Genomic DNA, 23,779 nt, shown 5'->3' with positions numbered 1-23,779 from the left:
ACCAAGCAACCAAGCCCAGGCGAGCTGAGGAAGGACGCCTGGGTGCCTGTAGCTAGAGGGGCGCATTCCCACAGGGCATCCCCGGCTCTTTCGTTTGCGCAGGGTAGGGCAAAGCCCTACAAGGCTCTCTGCAAAGCATACCCTGAAAGCTATAAAATGCATTGCATTTGCATAGCTATAATCCAAACAGTGTGCTTGTTGTAAGCATCAGTAAGGATTTAGTAGCACACACCTGGTGTATACGTAACTGAGTCCTTCAGCTGTTTGGCTTTCATGGTAACCTGTGTTTAAAAAAATTAAAAAAAAAAAAGAGAGAGGAAGAAAGAAAGAAAGAAAGAAAGAAAGAAAGAAAGAAAGAAAAAAAAAAGAGTATTTTAAAAATTACAACATTGTGGCTTTTGAAGATGTCATGAGCAACTTAGCCCACAACACCAACACTGTAACACCTATGAACACCGCGAGGTTAAGTTATGTTCTGATGGTTTTGTTCACATGTGAAGCCCAAACTGCCGTTCGGTAACTTTTCAGACTTTGTCCTTTTAAAATATTCTTAGCTTATTGAAATAATGTAAGCAATGCTATACATCTCTGTTACTACCACCATAACATTCACTATCACAGTTGATATTTAAATTTTATTCTTTCATTGCTAAACCCTAAATCTCTAACCTGAAAAATTGTCACAAGGAGAGGGGGAAAACAGAAAACCAGCAAGTTCTGTCTTGATACGAGTTTCTCAATACTGAACAAAAGAACAAAATAATCCACGTAGGTCAATATGACGAAGTATGCTAGAATGCACTTAGTCGTGAAATGCATAAAATGTAACATTTTGACTGTCAAAGATCACCTGAAAATTCAGGAAAAAAGTTTTCTGTACATGAGGATCCAAAGGATGGAGAGCTGCCTGCTTCAACTCCTATATTTATACCTAAATCTGTGTACTGGGAGAAAGGTGGGACCAGATTGAATATTTTCATCATTACTGAAGCAAGGAAATAAGCAGGCTTTCTCCCCACCCCAGATTCGGAGGTCTCTCATTCCAAATTTCCAGACCTCACTAGATAGATCCTACAGATAAGAAAGAACACAAGCTCCATTTAAAATTAAGGTTCTTTTAATCACTTAAAGAAGATTGTGTTATGTCAAGTGATCTAGACTCCAAAATTCAAGTACCAGCTACGGCTGAAAGCATCTTAAAATGTAGTACTTAAAGAAATATTCTAATTTCTAAGTATTGAAAATATTTCATGAATGCCAGATTTTAGTTTTTTAGAATATGAGGTCTTTGGGCAAAAGAGAGAAATTGAAATTAAGTAGTCTGAGGCACCCAAGGCACATAATATTTGAAATGGAAACAGGTAACCCGCTTTCAGAACCTATACGACCTGGGATGGGCAGCCTGTTTCCCGCTATTTGAACCCGGGACTTTAAATGTTCATATCCTTGTAGTATTAGACACTTGGCAGCCTGCTGCCCAGAGAGAAAGTAAAAAATACATCACCTATAAAGTCAGAAATTCCACCATATGGGATCATATTTGCCCCCAATAGGAGTCATTTAGACCTTCAGAGCCACAGCACAGACCACCGTCATTTTAGCTGACAATTAGTTAACAATTACAGACTATTAATCTCTACGCAGAGCAGCACTGGATAGAGAACCTGACAGTGTGTTGTACAGCTATTTTCTGGCAGAAGAATATATAAAGATTCAGCATTTTTGTTCCATGACTGGATTCATAAGAGAGTACTTCAATAGTTAAAGCCCTTTGGTACTTTCTAGTCTCTGTTTGGTTCTTCTCTTCCAAGTTTCTGCCTGTGACATTATAGGACCCTGCTAAGAAAAGTGCTGGAACTCCTTAAAAAAATGACAGTAAGACTTAACAAGGCAAAATAATTTATCTCCCCAAAATTAAACCTCATCTTCTGGGATTATTAAATTTAAATGAGAACTCAATGAACAAAAAAATMCCAACTCTAATTTAAAAAAAACCCTTCACCCAGAGGTAGACATCTGGCATGAATAATTCCAGTTTCTACTGTTGCAGTATGACAAAGTTTTAATCATTTGAAGACAAAGTTTCATAATACTAAGATGTACTGATATTTTTAACGGAAAATATTAGCTTTGTCTGTAATGTGCATGATCCTGTTTCTGAAACAACAGGATAGATCCCCCTTGAAACAGGTAATTACTAACAGAAATTATCTTCCTTGAAGAGTTTAAAGTCTAAATTCATCCAGATTAAAACATTTTGTGTTCCATTTGCATTATTAGCACTGGAGGGTCTCTGTAGGGCCAATGTGGAGGAGAACCCATCCTTGGCTGCTGAACAGAACAGACTCCACCATGGTGACCGGCTACGCATTTCTTGAATAGAAATTATGTTAACACAAACTGGATTATAATAGATTATTTTGAAAAGAGTGAGGACAACTTGTCACACAACCAAGCAGCAAATACTTCAGAGCTTACTTTAGTGATGCAGCAGATCTGCTGTGAATATGACAGGGTGTCACCTATGTTCATGTATGCCAGACAGCTGTTACTAAACCGTTCTGCTATTTTTGAAGTACTTCCTTCAAAAGATGTACAGGCAACTTATATAGCCAAGAAAAGAGGAAAAGAGAGAAGAGATCGCCCTGAACTGAGCACGGCAGAATAAATTTCAAGCAAAGACAGATACACTGAGCTGTTATCTCAGTGACACTGCTCCATTTTCTGCATGTTGATCCTCTGACATTTTAAGAGGTTTGCAATTACCATTTTATCTTTCAAACTGAGACTACACATGCAACAAGCTTTGCATTGCAAGTGGTACAAGTCGATACCTTGGATTCAAGTTTCCTTTACAAGACAGATGTTCCCAAATTAGGCTATCTTAGGTATCCCATAATAGATATGAATTTTGCCATAATCTAGTTAAATTAGAATCTAAAACAGCCTTCCCACCAAAACAGTGAAGGATTTAGTTTTATTCCTAGATCCTAATGGTATTGCACATTTTCCCCTATGTGTAAAAAGTTCAGAAGTAACAGTCTGCACCACCGTAGGTTATCTTCTTGTGGTTAACGTCAGCAATCATGATTTGGTAAAGTTAGCAGCCTTAGCATTTGCAGTAAGTTACTGCATTTATTACATCAAATATTTCTGATACTTTCTCTTATGAAGGCATTAGGATATCTCTATTTTCAGCGGACTTTCAATTTGAACATGCATCTGGTAAGCTGGAAGTCACACCTGTGTGTATGGTTCAGATTTTGAAAATCTACAACTTTGGAATTGAGCAAGCTTCGTTAAGCACCCCTGTTAACGTGAGTTTGACAACTCAACAAGCTTCTTGCTAACAGCTTTACTATCATCTTTTGCAGGTTACATGATGATTTATCTATTATTCTCCTCTTTTCCCTCACACTTTTTTACAGCTGTCTTCTTTGTATGGGTGATTTTGCAAGTCATTTTTTAGGTGCTAGGTAAAGCTCATGTTTACTCTAGCTTATTTCACTTAAGAGTCCCATGTATCACTTATCTAGACCTAAGATTTGTTTGTCAGTCAGCTCCAGTTGTCATCGCCATTATGATGATGACACAGGGAAAGAATAACAACGTGTCAGTATTAACTTTTAAAGGATTATTAGGAATCCAATCTATGGAACATCTGAAATCAGTATTTCAATTTGATTTGAGTTTAATCATTGCTCTTGTCACTCAGACTTGCAGTCTTTTCTGATGCCAATTCCTCCATACTTTCTGACATCCTTAATACCAATTTAAATTTCTTCACCAGCAATAAGTAGCAATATCTAGTAGCTGGTTCTTAACACTGATTTTGAAAAGCAAAAGTTGCTCCATTGCTTTCTCTACTCCATTTCTTATCATACCTTGCTTTGATTATTATTCTTTCATGAGGTAACAGATCACATGCTTGGAAATAATGTTCTTCAAAGTATAAAGTAGTTGTAGAATTGCTCTTCCAACCATTGGTGTTATTGTTAGTGCATAATGCTGTAAAATGAAAGTTTTCATGTATATTCAATTACGAGTTTTATCCTTACTCTGAAAAGTTGTGCTAACAGACTGTTATTACTGACAACAGCCTTCACCACAGCCTTCAGGGCAAGTCAGTCCTTAAGAAATCCTGGGTTTGGGGACACCATAAAAAGATCAAGACTATGAAATTGATTTAAAACTTACTACTACTAAGTCAGTATGGACAGAAAGGGCAGTTCTCATATTCCTGCAGGCATTCACAGTGCTGAACAGACATACTGCATTATTCTATAGGAACCAACTTTAAACATTGCTGCTTCTATGCCCAAATAACCAAGGCATCCTTGTAGTCCAGCAGGGTAGCAGAAGTCACAAATAAAGTCCAGTAATATTGTACAATGAAGCAGATTTTCTTAGACAAAGGAAGACAATAAAAAAAGGCTGCATGCAATCAAATTACTGAAGTAGAAACTGAACCCTCTTAATATGGGACATACAGAAAGAAACCACAGCAGCAGTTTGCTTCTGAGAACTCCCTTCTGGCTTCAGTTTCAATAGCTCTTCAGCTACAAAAGGTTTTATTGAAAGCAAGTGGGACTAGCATGATTTCTGCAATGAAAGCCAGACAGAGCTTGTTTCTTCTTATACCACTCACAATTAGTCCAGATCACAAGACTAGTTTCTACTAAACAAGACACCTAGCAGTAAAAACATTCTTCATCATGACCATCCAGGTGTTAAATCTCTGGTTACCTGAGGTGATGCCTGTCACCTCTTTCAGATGGGACAGTCAAGGCTACAGAGATACACAGGAGAAAAAATTATTATTCAGGGCCAGCTTAAAAGATTTTCAAGCAGCATAGACAAAGCTTAGCTTTGCTGCCACAAGAACAAGACACCAGACTTTTCCTCCTGCAGGGAGGGGAGGCAAAAAAAGCACAGATTTGTGACACACCTAGGGGGAAAACCCTATGAAATCAGGTACAGAGACCCTACCACTGCTAAACAGGCAGAAACAGACCCTTTCTCCAGAAGATGGATGAGCTCGCCATTCCCGCAGCAGTGGCCACGAGCCTTTTGCTTTAGCTCAGTCCTGCAGCACGATGATCAGCCTGGCTTCCTGGGGCTCTGGCACATCAAATGGGGCTTTGAAGCCTTTGCCATTTTGCTGTCGCCAGGCAATAACCTACCTTCCTTCTCTCAATATGGTACCATTTGATCAGGATTGCACCAGATAATTTATACAAGCACAAATCTCTTGGGTTTTGACAACTGCATTCTGAGCACACAGATGGACAGTCCATTAGTAGGGGAAGGGATCACCCATGCTGCTTGGCTTCCCAAACGTGTACAGCCTTATTGCAAAGAAGGATGATGTTATTGCGCTGAGGAAACTGCAGGTCTTGATAAAACTGTTTACTATTCTTAGCAGCTTCCTGAGCAGTATCTGTCAATATCTACTACAGCTGCCAAAGGGTGTCAGCATCAACTTTCAGAAATTTGCTCTCTCAGTAACAGTGCTCTGTTCACCCAGTTGTTATTTTTTCTGCATGTTCTCCATCTGTTTATGTTGTGCAAAAAAGCCAAGATCTGTGGAATTATGGAAAAAGAATATTTAGAGATAGCCTGTAAGTAGCTGAGGCTAATATGCAGCAAAGAGGAATTTCTTGAATCTGTGAGGCTAATTTGAGTTAAAACCACATTTTGCTTATAAGGGAAAGCCAAGCAGAAGGATTTTAATTCCTTCCTGGCTCTGTCTCGGCAGCAGGTTTTACAGACCCAACCTTCCAGAAGAGCAAAGAAGAAACTGCCAAATTTGAAGTTCTCCCCTTACAACCAAAAATGTTACCATGCTGCACTGACTTATTCTCCCAATCTAGATCTAAATGGCTTTCTCATAGCAACCATAATTATTTCAAGAATTGTTTGACCCAAGTCAGATAATAATGACCCATTCCTTTATTTTCATGTAATAGACTCAAAATTTATGCTTTATAAACTGTCTTCCCTTTCATAGACTTGAAAAGCTGCTAAAACTGCCTTCCAGTTTTAACAGGTCAGTGAAACTTCAAGTACTGAAACATCAAGCCAAATCATTCTGCATTTTTGGCAAGTATCCTTCTTTGCAATTTACTAAATTGCTTGAAACTAAATATTCAAATGAGAAGACACACCTTTGTTTTGGCACTGCTTATAGCAGTTTGCTTAGTAGTTTCTTTCCGACTTTTCCAGAAGTGTGTTACACACTACTGTCTTTCCACAGTGTAAATTACATGTTGAATTTAATGCTAACACAGCAAATGCGTGTTTTAAGGACTCTTGGAAGAACCAAGAGACATGTTATGAATTCTAACCATATTTGCTTAGACCAATCAGTTGCAGCTTGTAACAGTACAGTTTTCTCACGGTTATGGACTTTGAAGCCATGTGCAATTCCCAGGTCCGCCACAGCAGACAGAGAGGAGGCAGTTATCTCAACAGAAATCAGAACAACTGTGAGTCTAATTATGTGGCAGTTTAAGATGTGGCCTGCAAAAAAGGGCAAACTTGGCCTAAATCAAACTGGGATTTCAGAACACCAGCGTCCCTCCAGCTTAAGTGTCCAAGTAGTTGATTTAAAACAAAAGAGGGATTGCTCCTTTTCTCAGGACACAGAAGGAGGAAGAACTTGGCAACTAGACTCCTCCTGATGCTGGAGACTTCATTCTATGCTTCTCTTGTCAGTTAAAATCTGTGGCAAGTTTTTAACTCAATATTATGGGGACTCACATACGAAAGAGGAGTTAGCCTCAAATGCCTGCTGCAGCAATTGCTCGGACACTTTATTCTGTGACCGTTGATGCAAAACGCGTTAGCTTTCCTGCGAGCTAGAAGATTTGGAGTCTGCAACGGAATTCAAGCCCAGCTCACCAGGATGTATGCGGGACATTATTCAAGGCACACTAAAAAGGAGCAGCAGCACTGGCTTTAGCACCCCATCTGCCATTTATTTGTATAAAAGTTGTTCCACTGTCTTCTGTGAGAAGGTTTCTCCCTGAAGTGATAGGGATGCTTTGGTCATGCTTTCTAAATCATGACTTTCAGAGATTTATGACAAGAAGATCAATGCTTTTTGCCTTTGGGTATAAAATGTGTCGTGTTGCCCAGATCTGCAAAGACAGGGCAACTGTGGGAATGCACAGACAAGAACTGTGCAGCGAGGAAATTGTAAACAGCACCCACCTTCTCCTCCCCTCAATATAGCAACGGACTTTCTGGGATGTCTGTGGGATTAGACAGGTGTTTTGAAGGTTGCACTCTCAGACTGAGGGACCTACATACCATCTAAATCCCATTTTAGATATTAATACCCTTTTTTGGACCTGGACCAGAGCTAAGTCCTTATACTTTAGTGAGCAACTGGAAGAACTGTTGCTTAGATAAACACATACAAGATGCCAGAAGTCAGTGTTTCAGGATACCAATGAATGGAGATTACAGTAACTGAGTTACCATAGTATATGAAATGAAATATAAAACAGACATGAAAACACTTAATTTCCAAAAGCAAAAAAAAAAAAAAAAAAAAAAGCTAATGAATTCATGAACCTTTAGATATGGATCATTTATCACACAAAAGCTTTCTTGCTGAGAAGCGAGTTCCATTTGTCAAAAATAAGAAACCTATTTTATAATGGAATATAAAAGTACAGTGAGCATGTACTCACACAGTCAAACTTAAAGGCCGAAACTTGTTGCTTGAACATACAAGAAATATCACAAAATAGGAGCCCTCCCCCTCGCCTTATGCTGTCAGGCCTCATGACAATTGAGAATGCCCAAATAGCTCCACCTGTCTATTGTTTTGCTGCCTACCTTAATTGTCTTCTATACAAGCAGCAAATCCTTATCAGTCTGTTTTTGCAACACAAATGCATGAGATTAGTGATTGCAGGAGCAAACAGAATCAGTTTAAATCCTATCCTATAAGACAAGTGAATGATATTACTTCACAAGTATGAAATCTGAGATCTCCTTGCCTTTAATTTAAAAAACCTGTACCTAATAATCACATTAAAGTCTGTTTGGCATGCCAGACAGCTTTTACTTTCTCTGTTATTTTTACAATTTGAATGGCCTTTGTAGCTACTAAAATTAATTTATGCCTTTCAGCAAATATTTTTTTTTAACTTTTTTTTTATTATCTAAAAGGGTAGGCATTGTCAAGTACAATACACTTCTATAATTTCACATCTAAGTGCTTTTTCTCCACTTTTGAGTTCGGTAAAAGCTAACTATCATTTATTTTAAATTTTCATAAAGGCTTAGCATTTGTCAAACCAAACAATCTAATTTTTCTGCAAAAATTAGTCGTGAAACTTCTTTCGCAATTTATACTATGTTACAGGATATTCATATTGTTTAGAAAATTCAAACGTAACTTTTTAATTTTGTTTTAAAAGGTCAATTATTTCCTTAAGTTTTGGAGGACAGGAATGAGAACTAACCCCGAAGCAACAAATTCAGCAAGGAAAATGGGTCAAAGAACAGATGTTTAGAGGATGACAGAGAGCAGTGGCACAGGTAACCAGGTCAGCAGGCAGGAACTCTGATTAGAGTAAACTGAACTCTATTTCCCTTTCATAATCAAAATACTTGAAAATCTAATTTATACCACCAGCCAATTGCAACGAAAATGACTTAAAAAGCTGTAGAAGTTTTCAATTGCAAAAGCAATAAAATTTCATTATACTAACCCAGTTGAAAATTATCTTTATGGAAGAAGATTGATAAATCCCCACTAAGTACATAATAAAATGAGAATTGCCAATTTAAATAATTAAGCATACTGATAAAATGAGCACAACTTAACCTCATCTATTTTGGGTTAATTATTCATTATTCAAGTATTGTTAATTGTGTAATTTCCCCAAAACTTAAGTACTTGTTTATGACAAACAATTTTAATGGCAGTAGAAAAGAAAAAGCATCTGAAAGATTGCTTTGTCAGGAATTACTGAATTTAAGAACAGTCAAGCTAAGGTATATGCAGCGATTGGTAACCAACTACAGTAACTATCTGGCTTTAATTTTACATTTTTAAAAAATGAGTTCACACATGCTTCCAATTGAAGAAAGGTTTTGTTTCCTCCCCCTTTCCTCCTAGATATCTTGCACTTGTTAGTCTAATCACAGACCATATGAAGAGAAGGACCTAACCTCAGGCAGAACCACTATACTGATGTCGTTTCTCACAGATATTTGGCTATCCTGTTCTTAAAGGCCTTCAAATGCGGAGACTCCACATCTTCTTAAGTAGCTTATTCCTCTGCTTTATCTCCATTGTAATTGTTTGCCCCTTCTTGTCTAATTCTGTGATAAAATTTGGGGTAATTTCTTCTTGCCCTACACATCTGATAAAGAACCCAAGTCTCCTCTTCTTCACAGTGCTCTTTTTATGTGACTGAAGTCTTATATCCCTACTTCATATTTTCTTTCAGTTCAAGAACATGAACTCCTTCACAACCTTTCCTTCTAGGTCACACTTTAGAGACCTGTTATTCTCTTTATGCTCTTCTGGACTCTTTACAACCGAGTCATGTGTTCAAGTGCAATACTGAAAGCTAGACACAAACTGAGAATGTAGATGAAGCAGAAGGTTTACTGTCCTGTTTGCATATTCTCAGTAAGATGTTTGCCTTTTTCACAACAGTGTGCCATTTGTTGACTTGTGTTTAGCTCATTATGTCCTCTAATCCTTGTTTCTCCCCTACTTTTTAAGAGTTGCTGCTAGCCAGTTGTTTTCCATCTTTTTACATGTGAACCTGATCACCATCTCTCTGTATGACCTTGCATATATTGTCTGTGTAATTTCACCCTATTTTTTGCATATACTTTCTCCAATTTGTCCTGATCTTTTTGAATTCTACTCTTGTTTTCCAATATACTTTCAGTTCCTCTTAGCTTTGTATGATTTACAAATGATGAACAGATCTGTGAAGCCTTCACACTATTCAATCATCTTCCCTCATCCAGGTCAGAGACACAAATGATGACAGACCCAGAACAGAGCCTGTGGAATTCATCTTGATCCGTTGTTTCATTTTGACAGTGAACCACTGATGGCTTTTGCAAACTGGCTGGGTGGATGCCCCATTCGTGCAGTAGTGGCTCCATACGACAAACTATGACACTGTCTGATCCCGGACAGTAAGAGATGAGCAACTGAAAAGGGACTTCTAGGCAGGCTGTTGAAACTGAAAGTTCATCTTTAATTAATGCCTATTTAATTTCAAGTGTTAAACATTCTGGAGAATTTGTGCTAATATGAGAAGAATCAATAACCATATTTCCTTTAGATGAGAATACTGTTTGAACATAAGCTCACTGGGTTCTGAGGTATCAAAAGTCATGTTCTAGTAAATCAAGCAAAATTTTTTCCAAGCAGGAACACAAACTTTTCAGGCCTTCTTTAGATGTGAAAAATCAATACTAAAGCTGCAAGTATTAGAAGCTTTCCTCCAGACTGTTCCAAAACTCTAAAACAAATAAAACCACAGACCTAAGTTAAAGCAACACCATGAAGTCAAAAAGTTGACAAAAGCCAGGAACACTCACTTCAAATCACTTCATTCTGTTTAGAAATTGCAGTGCAAACCAGTACAGTTTGATACATGAATTTACTTTAAAAAATAGGAAAGAGTTTAAGACAATCTAAAATTGAATTTGTCTGGGGTAGGGGGAATGAATGAATTTCACTGATGCTCTGCTGGTATGTATGAATGATTCTATCTTTTTGTTCAAAAAGTACTGAAATATTTTTCTACCCCTTTTTGCTGAGGAAGAAAGCTAGTGGGATTACATCGCAAGGCCTTGAGACAGAAGCAACCACAGAGAGATCATTTTGGATTGGATTACTTCGTACTATTTTTATTAACACCAATCTAGCTAATCTACTGATAGAAAGGCTTTGAATGCTTAAAAATCACATGGAAACAAACACACTGTAGCTTGTAAATCCTTTCTCTCATTCTCTAATTATGAAAGGAAAACCAAGACTTACTGTTCTCCTGTAAAGTATCAAGAGCAAACAAGCAGAAAGTGGTTTGAATTTTTTAAAAAGTATTTCCTGTATCACAAAAAAGTAGGAAAAACAAATTTAAAATTTCCCTTGTTTTTTTTGTTTTATAAAAAAACAGCTCATTTGCCAGATTCTAACACACACTTCAAACTCTCTTCTGCTTGACTAATGTTAGATTAGTGGTAAATAAGGTATTTCCAAATTGTACTACACAAGCTATTTCAAAACAGAAATTTATCTCCCTGCACCTCTCCCCGTGGAAACAGGGAACAGTTGTTTGGGCGGTAAACACTGCCTGCGTATACAAACCCTTCCTTGTACACAAAGTCTTACAAACCCAGGAGTGCAACATTGCTCTTTCAATCATGGTGATGCCCAAGCAGAATAAGCTTAGGAACCCTTGCTGCAAATTTATATTCTAATTCTATGTCCCTTTCAACAAGTATAAAGGATAAATTGTACATCTTGCTCAGTAACTGAATGGATATATCTTAAGTAGTTCCCAGTTTAACTGTTCCTAATACTGATGCAGTAATTTGAGAACCAGAGAAAATATGTTTCCAAGAAGCTTTTAAGTGTTGCCTCTTAAAACCCAATCACTAACTGTGCAATGTAATGAGAAAAGTAACAGAGACATTAGTAACTAAACTGAGTCAGGAAAGCTGAACTAGCATTATCAATAGTGGGAAATCTTCAGGGAAATAAAAAATTGTGTGGAGAACACTTACAGTTGGAGGTCACCAGAAGTAAAAAGAGATTGCGCTCAGACCCTTCTCCATACATAAAAATCCCCCCAAGACTCCTTTTTTCGTACAAGGAAAATGACAGTTGTTAGAACATACACCTTTCTTTCATTTCCCTATCCAGCTCACTGAAAAGATGCCCATGTTTCTCAAGACTTCTCTCCTAATGGAAGAAGCAACAGACCTTCCCTTTTCTTTCCAGTAGCAGACGTGTGCAAGTATAGTGACCAAATATATTAAGCAAAAGGTTCTTTATAAAAGAATGTTTTTACACCTGCTTCAAGGAATAAATCAGAAAACAGGTACAAAAGGCAGTCTTAAGATTTTGTTAGTTTTCTAATGGGCGGATGTGGAAGCATGTTTGTATTAGCAGTACCAAGCAGTTTCATCAGCTTTTCAAAGCAATCTCAAAGATTTTTCCCAGGCACACAGCATACTATCAAGTCATGTGAAATAATTTTACTATTAAAATCTGCTAAGTAAAATACAGCATTTTTTAATAAAGCCATTCCAATATAGTATTATGGTGTACAACACTAAACAGAATCTCAAAACAAAATAATTAGCATTCCATTTGCATAACAAGTTAGTAACTTCTTGCTTATGTTCACATCAAGACCCTTAGAGCTTATCCACAAATGATGAATCTTGTTCTAAAATAATAGGAATGAAAACGGCTTGTTTTCTAGCGTGTATGAGTAACAGAATTGTATAGATCCATTAAATCTTTAAAAATAACATTTAAAAATATCTTTTTGTGATTATGTCAACAGGAAGAAAAAAAACCCCAAACATGTTAGAAGTATGCAAATTGCCCAGAAGGTTATAGTGGCTTAATGTTTCACAGCAGCTAAAGACTTTGTTTCCCATCCCATTATTTAAGATAATTGCTGAAATATAATAAAAACCATCTAATCTCAAAATGTACATTGACAAATTTAAACGGTATTCTCATTAACCCTTCCAGAACCTTTTAAATAGGGTCATCTGAAAGGGCTTTCAAATGGTCCTCAGCAGACACTGTACATCATGTTCTAGTAATCTACTGCTTAAAAAGTCTTTTACAGCCTAGCCCCAGAGGGTTTTAAGATCATAACACTTAAAATCCATAAGTATAAACTTTCTTTGATACATGGTTCAATACTATAAAATATGAATTAACAAGGATATTAACCATTTTTCATAATACTGTTAACCATGCTATAATCTAGAAAAATGGACTGAAACAGAATCATATATACCACTTGTTTTATAGTTTGTAAAGATATTTCAGTTTAATTATTGGAAACCACCTGTCTAAACACCATTAGCTCATCTACATATTTTGTAGGGACTGGCTTAAAACAGAAATGCAGTCTTTAACCAATCACACAAATATTCTCTTGTAGTTAGAGGACGTTACTATAAAAAAGCAGCGCTGGTTTTTCTGTTCCTGGGTTACAGTAGCTCAAGTCTCTAAGCACCAGAATGCCCCACACAGCTGATCAGTTACAGCTGGTAATTGCGGAGCAAGAGACTGGCTGACATCTGCTTCTTGCATAGTTAGTTAATGGTTCACTTCCAGTTCCTAAAAGGATTGTAGCCTCTCTCAAAAGACAATCTCGGCCCCGTATATGCCTGCCTTCTACACTGCCTGTCTTGCTCTGGTTTGTCACTCTCTGTACAATGCAAATCTGAGTGAACTCACATCTGCCACTGATCGACCCAATTCGTGAGCAATCTTTTCCCATCGACCTGGGGTCCCCCCTGGGAACTTAACCATACTTCTTGTCAGCTGGCTGAGGTCCTCTTCTGTCCATTCAGGTGCCTGTAAAACATTTGTAAAACATTCATTACAGTGGGATATTGGACACATTCTTGTGGGGTAAAATACTGAAAAAAAGACAAACAAAAAAAACTTCACATGCATTAATCAAATCAGGTAAAAAAAACACCCAAACAATTTAATAGTTTCAAATATCTGGATACCATCTCCCTATTTCGTTGCAGAAAATGCACAAAAACAATAGAAAAACAGTAAAATATTACAAATCCTTAATGTTCAAAAAATTCATTTTGCATATAATATACATTGACCTATTTAATTTGTATTTACACATTTATACAATGTATATACAGTATAACAATGCAGTAAAGATCAAAAGCAACAATACTTTTATTAAAGATTAAATCACAGTTTAAGATATAAAATTGCAGGCATTTTTCTAATTTCACATGTAAGATTTTTTCCACCAAAGTGAAAGAAAATATCCTCATTTTTACATTTTAAAAAGCCTGTAAATAAAATAGAACATTCACTTCAGCTTTTTGTCACTGTAATCACCATACATTTTAGCATTTTTGGATGATTCAGAACTGAAATCTGTTGATTCTAATACACCATTAGGACTATTAAACAAAAAACTCACACAAAGCACCAGTCACGCTACAAAAACAAACCGAATGCTTCTAAAATCCAATAACCAAAACACATTAAAATGTTTTACTCTAGCAGCATAAGACAACCTGTTAAAAATAACTGTCTTCATAATGGCCAAATAAAACTGAACAAAGCAAGGAAGCACACTTAATTATAGCAGTTTACGCCATGAAATTTTGCTTGCCTCAGAAAGCAAGCCCCAGTAACCATCTCTGATATTTGTAGCATCTTTGACAGCGACTTCAGAGCTGAACCTTTGTTATAAGCACGAACTTGCCATTTTTATTTATTTTTCAAGAATTCTTCATGAYGTACCTCTTCTAATCACCATTTCCGATAATGAACAGGCATATATCAAGCAGTTTGCATTACAGAGCCATCAGSACAGAACAACAGTCAGAGGTGAGTGACCCCAGGGACCATCTCCACAACTACAGCAAAGCTTCTCCCTGACACTAATCCTGCCTGTCATTCTCCCACTGTGCTCTAACCACACTGACATCCGCCTGCCGCACTGCAAGCTTAACGGGGCCCTTCCTGACTTTTTACTGTCTCCCCCAATCAATGGTTCAAGCGTGCTCTTTTCACCATGTCCAAATGGCAGCTTCACTCATAATCAAAGTGCATTGCTCCTGTTAAAGGGCTTCCCGAAAGGCTCCACCATTTGCATTCATTTGCAAAGCAAACTACTTTTATTCACTTTGTTCTGCTATCAAGAGTGTTCCCTGAAGCAGATAAATTGGCATAAATACAACCTGCCACTTAAAAGACAGTAAATAATAGCCAATAGTAGCAAGGATTTCATCAATCGTTCTAGTTTGGATCCATGTAGTCCTTTATTCAATGCTGAAAGCCCCAGACATTCATATTTGTATAGCTTTTAATACAAGTATAAAATTCATTATCTATGATGATTTAAACATGACATGTTTAAATAAAGTGTGTATGTGCATGTGAGAGATCTCACACATACGTTACATATATAACCATATAATTACACTATGGCCCACAGAAGAAGTGCTAAATATGCTGCAGATCTCCGCATTGCACAATAGCTTTATTATGTTTATTGTATTAAACAAGCAAACATACTCCCTATAATATTTTATTCAAAAATATTTATTCGAGATTTTTAGAAGGGAAGTTTTGGGATACTTAACATTCTACTTCTAAAAATAAAATTTCATCATTATCATTTAAATAAAAAATCGTTCTAAGACTTTGGTTAAAAAGCCTCTTCAAAAATCTGTCAAACTCCATACATCAAACATCTTAATATGCAATTTACTGTAATTTTCTATTTACCTTGTATAAAAACTGTTTGGTTTTTTAAAAAGCAAATGCAAAGCCATTCTTTCTCACCATATCCAAAGCATATCTAAACCATTACATGCGGAAATCAGGATGATCTTTCCAGTGATGTACACACATTGCAAGCTTTCTGTTAAGTTTTATTTTCAGACCTTTTTGGTAAGCTTTGATTAGTCAGTGTGCTCAAAACTTTATTATTCATTTTAAAATATTACAGAATTCATGAGGTTCTCTTTCTAAATAACTAACAAAGCTACAAACATTCTGTAAATCTGTAACTAACTGTATAGCTAACTCAAAGCACAGGAATTCATTAGCTAAAGTAAAATATCAACATGTTATCCTTGTTTCAACCCCAAAATAAATTTTAAGATGTAAAAACCTAAAACATTTATAAATTTGGAAAACTTTGAAAAAGCTTTTAGAAAATCCACTGTTAACCATTACAGCTGTAAAGACCTTTTGTGAATCTGCAGCTCCTCAGCAATAGTTAATTGTGTCTTTAGATGCAACAGTGCCTACTGTGATCCAACTACTACAAGCAGCTATGAGGGTGGTCATGGTGTGAATGTATTCTCCCTGTTCTAATCTGTAGCCAACTGTAACTGCGAGAGTCAAATGAATGCATAAACACACTGCTTTGTCACCTAAAACCATGTGTGTCCAATATTACTGAAACACTAGGCCAAAATTCATCTCTACAGTAAAGTAATGGAAGACACCGCATGGTGAGGGGACAGCTGTTGTGACTACACAAGCATTCAGATTTTGCATCAGAAAAGCCCCGTTCTGGGATTAACTCTCCATACTGAATACAAAATGAAAAGTACACAGAGTTATGGACTACAGTCTCTAAAATGAAAATAAACAAGTGTAAATATTAAAAAATTCATAGCATTCACTCAAATGATATTCTCTTAATATGATTTATTGCACATAGCTGGCAATATAAGGACTGGTTCACCCAAAGTGCTTTGCACCTTCTAAAGAAAAGAAATATGAATGTGGTTTATTGTCTAGCATTGCTGTTACGTGTGCATCTGTACTTAGCAATTCCATACCACTTTTTTCAGCATGACAGAGTTTACATACTAGGATTTTTTTAATGTAAAAAGCTCTATTTTTCATTGACATTAAAAGCAAATTTTTAGTGAACAAAGCAGCATTTGTTTTCAAGAAAACTGTTTGACTCATTTAGAACTGTTAACATTAAGAACTACAAAAATATATGCCATTTTACTGATAAAATGGGGAAGTGGTTAGTGTTTGAGACTTTATAAACAAAGCCCTTTGTTTAACAGGTATTTATATTAATTTGACAATAAGAGGTAATTTAGATTTTTTTAGATTAAATTTCAGCCTCAGACATACTTTCTTCCTGTCATCAACATATGGATAGATTCTTCAACTGAAGTCATGGTTGTATGGAAGTTTGGCGAATGTTTAAAATCTGGCCAGGATTTTGTGCTAAATTTCATCAGATTTTAGTTAATTCACTGTTTTGTGCACTTCTAGTCTCCAGTTTTTCAAATAAACCATGAGGTGGCATCTATTTAAAAGTGACCTTTGTAAACATTTGTAGAACAAGGGTCCTAAGTAAACTCCCAGACAGTTTTATAATTCAGGATATATTATGCCTACAGGTGGGTGGTGTTTCTGCCCAGTAACAATACATTAAGAACAGGATATAAAATATTCTCAATTTAATTTCTGTCCCATAATATCTTACTCTTCTTACATTATTCCTCCATATTCTTACAACTTCTTGCTTTACTTATAAAAATTCTGCTGAAGTCAGTGTCTGGCTTTGTGATCCAGCTATTTGATGAACACTAAAGATACACTAAAGTTACAACAGAGTATTATTAACCTGAATTCATATTCAAAGCCTCAACATATTCACACAGACCTTTTGGTCCTTCAGAGCTCTTACTCAAATCCAACTTGCTCTATCACAGTTATTATTAAGCCAGCCAACGAGAATGTAAGGAGAGCTATATTGTTTCAGATCAATGGTCAAGCTAGGCCACTAAGCTCAACATTTGTGCTCAGGGAGTGCAGCTGCAGAAAACTTTACTACATCCTTGGTACACCGGAAGGACTGTGTTTATTACTCATCCTTTCCACCCCCACTTTGCTTTGAAAAAAACAGGAGCCACATGCAGATAACAAGAGTAAGAGCAAGGTAAGCATAGATGATACTTATGATAGATCTCCAAATACTTTTCCATCTTCCAATTATTTTCAGCTCACAGGATTTCTTTAGCCTGATAAGGTTCATCTACTTAGTAACCATCAATGAATCTCTCTTTCAAAGGCTTGCCCAATCTCCTCTGAATCAATCTAAACTTTCTGGATCTGCAGCATCCTTCCTGAGGAGCTGCACACACCTACTATCCGTTATGCAAAGAACCACCTCATTTTGTCTCTTTCGAACCTGGCTCCTGCTAGCTTTGATGACCCCTAGATCTTGCTTTTGAATGAAGAACCAGCAAATAGTCTACTTCTATTCACCTTCTGCATGTCACTTACAGTTTTGATTAAAATATCCCTCTATTCCCACAATATTCCCACATAAGTTGTCCTTTCAGGCTAAAGAGTCCTAGCCTACTCAACTGGTTTCTCATGTAAAAGCCATTTCATACCTTATATTATCCTTGATGCCTTTTTCTGAACCTTCTCCAATTGCAATATCTCCTCTTTGAGATGAGATACCAAAACTGCAGACAGCATTCAAGGGAGAAGTAACCATCCATTTATACAGTGGAATAATGATGCTTCTCTTTGTTCTCCAGTCCATTCTCAAAAATTTCTAACACCTGTTTTTTTTTTTTTTTTTTGAATGATATGGAACTGGTGTTTTCATGAAACCAGCAGTCATAATGCGTAATATCTCACACCTTAGCGATCATGGCCAGCTCAGAGCCCATCATCTTGTGCATGAACTTAGGATAGTCATCCCCCATATCAATACTTGCAACTTTACATTTACTTAGAGTGAATTTTCTTCTGCCATTTTATTGCCCAGTCTCTCAAACTCGTAAGATCATTCTACAGTTCTTAACTGTCTGCTCTCATCTTCACTAGCCTAAATAGCCGTATCACTGATAAACTCTCTCACTTCAATGTTGACCCTTCTGGAAACTCAGATAGACTCTGTCCATCACAACACCTTTTCCATGTATATTTATCAACTTATCAAAGACATCCAGAGGGTTTAAGGCAGGACTTTCCTTTATAGAAACAATATTCAGGATGCCAATCAGGTCTTATTTATCTGATGCTCACTAATTTTATTTCTTATTTCAGTTTCTGCGAGTTTCCCCTAAACAGATATCAGATGTACAGGCCTGTAAGTTCCCTGAATCCCACTGAAAACTTAGTAAATAAATAGAATTAATGTCACATTTACCAAAGCTTAGTCCTCAGGCACCCAAGAAAATAAATAGTTAATTCAATTACTTCATCTTGGAATTTTGTTTGAACTCTTGTGTGAGTTCTGGTCCTGGCAACTTAACTAATTTAATGTTAAACATTGTATTAGTTAGGTCTAAAAGAACTTTTGAGATACATAATTACTAATTTTAGATTTTTTAAAGCAACTGTACACAAATATGAAGATACAACTCTTTATTTTCACTGAGCTCATAATCTTGTCAAGATAATAACCTAATCATAACCATTTTTTTATACTGTTCCTCACACAATGAATATCCGAGCTGTAAGCATTAAAAGCCTTAAAAGATTAAACAACATACGTAAATGGACAACACCCCTTGAAGAGAACATAAGAATAGGAGCAGAGTTTCATCTGCCTTAGTGTCAGGTATTTTATCATGTGCAAAGGCAGATGTTTTAGGAAGAGATTCTTTCCCTCACAGCTACCAGCAACCTGGATAAGCATTAAGCTGAACCCATTTCTATGTTACAAAGCCAGTGATGAAGTTGTCTGCTCTCTTCATTCCATTTTTGCTCTTACTCAACATAATAAGATCTCTCTTCACACACATTTAGATTTCCATTTCTCCTCACCATCCCTTGCTACCTTTTCCTTTCTCTGTCCAATGTACTTCTGCCCTGTCCTAAGGTGTACCTACTGCAGGAGGAAGGATAGAAAGCAAAAATATTATACTACCAGTAAGCAGCCTGATTTCTTTAATGTCCAAACACGCATTTGAAGACATCCTTTTCTACTGTAGGAGAATCAGTAGAAAAAGACAGGACTCTTAAGAGGTGAGATTTTCCTAGACTTTGCCTGGTTTGGAAAGCAGCCTACACAGTCATTTCAGTTAGCCCTGTCCTGAATAATTCTGGATCATCTACAGACTTGTAGTTCACCACACCACCTCTTTAGCATTAAGCAGATCCTAGCACAGATACACATGAAGCTCCACTGGTAACCTTTTGCAATAACAAGCACGTATCTCTAATCTTCTTACCTATTCTTTGACTAAATATTACTCTAAAGATCTTCTCTTTATCTTATAATCACTTTGTCTCTTTAAGAAGTCTTGCTGACAGAACCTGTCAAAAGCTTTATGAAACGCAAGTAAAAAGCTCTAATAGTGACACATAAGTTTTCTTCATTAAATTCATGCTGACTTTTTACTATTATTTTTAACTCAGTGAATCTACTAATACTATTCATTTCATAATTTCAACCAATTACCCAGCACAGAAGTAACTACTCTATAATTTCCAGAATCTTACAAGAAAATTCAAAAATTGGGATCCCACTTCCACCTCTCATTCCAGGGTCCATTTAGTAATTGCTAAAATATTAACAGTAGTGTTTAAATGTGAAATCTTCACTTACTGGTGAAGACCATAGTTCCAGGCATTGGATTGAATGCTTCAATCTAAAACAATTTCTCCAACTAATCTCCCTACTAATTTTACAAATTCATCGGCAGCGTTCCTTCATCTGCTTTGTTCAAAAGAAGTCATTAGAGTTCGTATGTTTAACAAGATGATCCTCAAAGTCCTTTAGCTTACCTCAGTAAGGATTTGCATTTGACTTGCAGATCTTATGTTCTTTTGCATAAACCTTTCCCCTTTCAAATAATTTTTTTTTTTTTTTACTCAAAGAACTTTTTTCACTCAAACAGCTCTCTCCACTTTTTAGTGTTAGATAGGAATAAATTCATTCCTGTAGAATGAGTTTATCTGAGATTTTTTCTACTGGCTACCATACTGACAAAGTCAGTTTTGACAAACTTTTTGAAAAGCTTCAAGGAGTCTGTAGAACCATCCTAACTGCAGGTTAATAGAAGATTTTTAAACATTAAAAAAAAAAAAAGTAAAGCTCTAAGTTACTTTGAGAGTTAAATCATATTAAAAACCAAAATTCAAATATGTTCATAAACTTTATAATGTCAGTATAGCAGCTTTCCTTATTTTTTTTAGAAAACAAAAACAGCTGCCATCTATTCAGAAATATCAACTAAAATCTGTATTTTCAAATATGTTTCATAGTTAACGAACGTCAAAAAGGAATTATTATTAAGCTTTTTCACTCCAAAGCTATGTATCTATATGTACCTATACATATTGTTTGCTTAACCTTAGCAGGAAAACCTAAGTGAAAAATAGATTCTCCCACCACCACTGACAGTAGTATCCACAGTAGGATCCACAGTCAGGCTATTCCTAGACACATAATCCACACGTTAGCACTGAAAAATGTGTGTTCTAATAGACAAAAAGCAGGGGAGGAGGATAAAAAGGAAGTATAAATCAAGATAAGAAGCAGCTATGTGGAGTAGTAAGACAATTTTTAAACTTATGACTATATTCAGAAGCTTGCAGATAATCCAAAACAAAAGTAATTAGTCATCTGACAGAAGAGGCGGCAAGAAAGTGACTTAAAATGAAACACCGGATGAGCCATATACTCACAAGATGATTGCTGTTATACTAGATTCATTTTAATGTCTCCATCTTTCCCTCCTAGCCATTGGCGCTTATTTGCCTTTCTCCTAGGCTGAACAGCTCTTTACTACCAAGTACTTTCTCCTGTGAAGGCGCCTGCTACATTAAAATGTCTGTCTCTATGTATCAATATGTGCCATTTCCAGGCCTTGAATAATTTAAACAGCTTTTCTCTATATCTGTTTTCCACCTTTTTTCATGTAAATCCTAGAATTACACAAAGTAGTTCAAAACTGATCTTTCATACTCTTTCATACTCATTACTTATCCCTACTTTAGGATTTAAGAGCAAAGAGTTGTTTTTAATACTTCCTTTAAAAGCACTGCAATTCATCTTTAAAAAACTCTGAACAGGAAAGCAATCCTGAACAGTAATACTGTTTTAGATTTTGCAGAACAAGAACACTTCAAAAGACATCTCTAAATTACTTCCATAAAAATATTTTGTCAATAGAGCTGTTGCAAATCTGAAATTGCTCTACAATACCAAGTTAATAATAACTAGTCACTGATATGAACTGTACAATCATCAGCTTAAAGCTATGTCCCCTGAAAAATAGAGAGGTAAGAAGAATGAACAAAACACTTCAGCATTTTATTCTAAATATTTTTAGAAATATGACAGAAATGAAGTAAAAATTTTAAGTAAAAAATGACAGCATCCTGGTTCTTTGTATTTAGGAGAAGCTTGGAAGAAGAATTCTTTGGTCTCCTCAAAACTGCAGGAGTAAAAGATTAACCAGCACCTACCATAGAAGGACAAACACCAGCTTTAAAGTAAAACTTATTCAGGAGTACAGCAGCATGCAAATGTACCTCCAAAAGAAATAAATCAGAAAATTGTTATCTATTTGGTATAACAAAACAAACTGGATGGATTTTATTCATAGCTTTTTTTTTTCCTTTCCTTTCCTTTTCTTTCTTTTTTTTTTTCTTTTCTTTCCTTGCCTTTTTTTTGGCCAGGACCATAGAATGCCTGCCATTAAAGCGGGTCTAAAGTAGCTTATAAAAAAGAAAAATCTTCCATGGGTAATATGCATTCTAAAGATGCATGTGACTGAGGCCTCCTTTAAAAGGTAACATCTATTGGTTGCCTCCGCTGAAATACTGAAAGCCCTTTCGTGAACACAAAGGTTCAAAGAGTTCACAGACAAAGGTGACAATTCCATAAAATACACAGATAAAATGAGCATTTATGAAAAGGACACACAAACAAGTACAAAGTTATTAGAGCATAAATAGCCTCACTTGAAGTCAGAGAATAATTTTACTCTCTGGACAGTCCTCAAATAGTAACAAGTCTAAATTAACTGACCAGCTTTCTACCCTGGCTTTCTTCAATAAGAGAGAGGCATTTTGAATAATGATTTCTATTTCAGTTTTCCTTGATCAGGAAAGATATAGCTCATATTTTCTGAATAAGTTTCTCTCAGAAAACTTTCTTTTAGTGAATTACAACAGACATTACCCTTACATTCTTTGAGAATGTAGTTAAAGTCCATGACTTTATGTTAAGTACATACCACTTAACATTCTTGTATCCTGAATCACAAAGCCCTGTTAAAACAGTTAAATTTGGGTGAAGGTATCAGTAATTTATATGTTAGAAAATCATTAACAAAGATTACAAACATTTTAAAACTGATCACTAACAGCTTATAAAAGTTTTTTCAGTGTTACACTTAAAATTCTATGTGGCTTGAAGAAATACGGATCTATCAACATTAATGTAGGAATGCACCCAAAATGCCCTGAACTCCTCCATGCAGTCACAATACACGCATGGAGGAACATCCTCCTATAATCTGCTGTTGCATCTCTAGTTAATGTGAGTTTTCTTTCAGGGGTACTCCTCCTTATGACAAACTTACCCTGCAGGAAGGAGAGACAACATTTCAGGAGCCACAAGCCCTCTGGGATATTACCCATGCTCACCACATCACTGCTGCCATCTCTCTCCTGCTAGTCCCACTTGCATAAAGTTTTGAAAACCCCAGAACAAAAAGTGCATTTTTCCTACATTGTATTCCTCTTTCTGTCTTAAACAGAACCACCAGTCATGCTGATACTGCTGCGTGGAGAACACCGAGCTACCAGGTTGGGACARGAACTGAACGACTGTTCTGCAATGGCTTCTCAGTCACAGTCTAACCAAGCTGCTGAGTCCTCACCAAAATCAGGTGTATTCAGCATCTAATAAAAGCCCAGGTCACTTTGCAGTATTTGAGCCTGTTTCACAGGAGGAAACATAACTAGATCTCTTACGGTTGATTCAAGCCCTAAGCTATAGATTTGGTAAACACACATCTCTGTTATGTAATA

The 23,779-nt window shown here is 36.3% G+C and overlaps 1 protein-coding gene across 1 annotated transcript in view; it reads right to left on the bottom strand.

Annotated features, from left to right (window-relative positions):
• The window catches only part of DNAJC1 (DnaJ heat shock protein family (Hsp40) member C1), a 77,285-nt gene that overhangs the window by 2,352 nt on the left and 51,154 nt on the right, over positions 1-23,779 (bottom strand). Inside the window, exons 11-12 of the mRNA XM_026064948.1 lie at positions 13,484-13,603; positions 233-281 (exon numbers count right to left, since the gene is read on the bottom strand). Coding sequence (XP_025920733.1) covers positions 233-281; positions 13,484-13,603 — 169 coding nt within the window. The remainder of the gene's footprint in view (positions 1-232; positions 282-13,483; positions 13,604-23,779) is intronic.

This window comes from Apteryx rowi, unplaced genomic scaffold, assembly GCF_003343035.1.
Source record: "Apteryx rowi isolate R43461 unplaced genomic scaffold, aptRow1 scaffold_222, whole genome shotgun sequence".
NCBI classification, from domain to species: Eukaryota; Metazoa; Chordata; class Aves; order Apterygiformes; family Apterygidae; genus Apteryx; species Apteryx rowi.
This window is presented reverse-complemented; position numbering and strand designations above follow the sequence as displayed.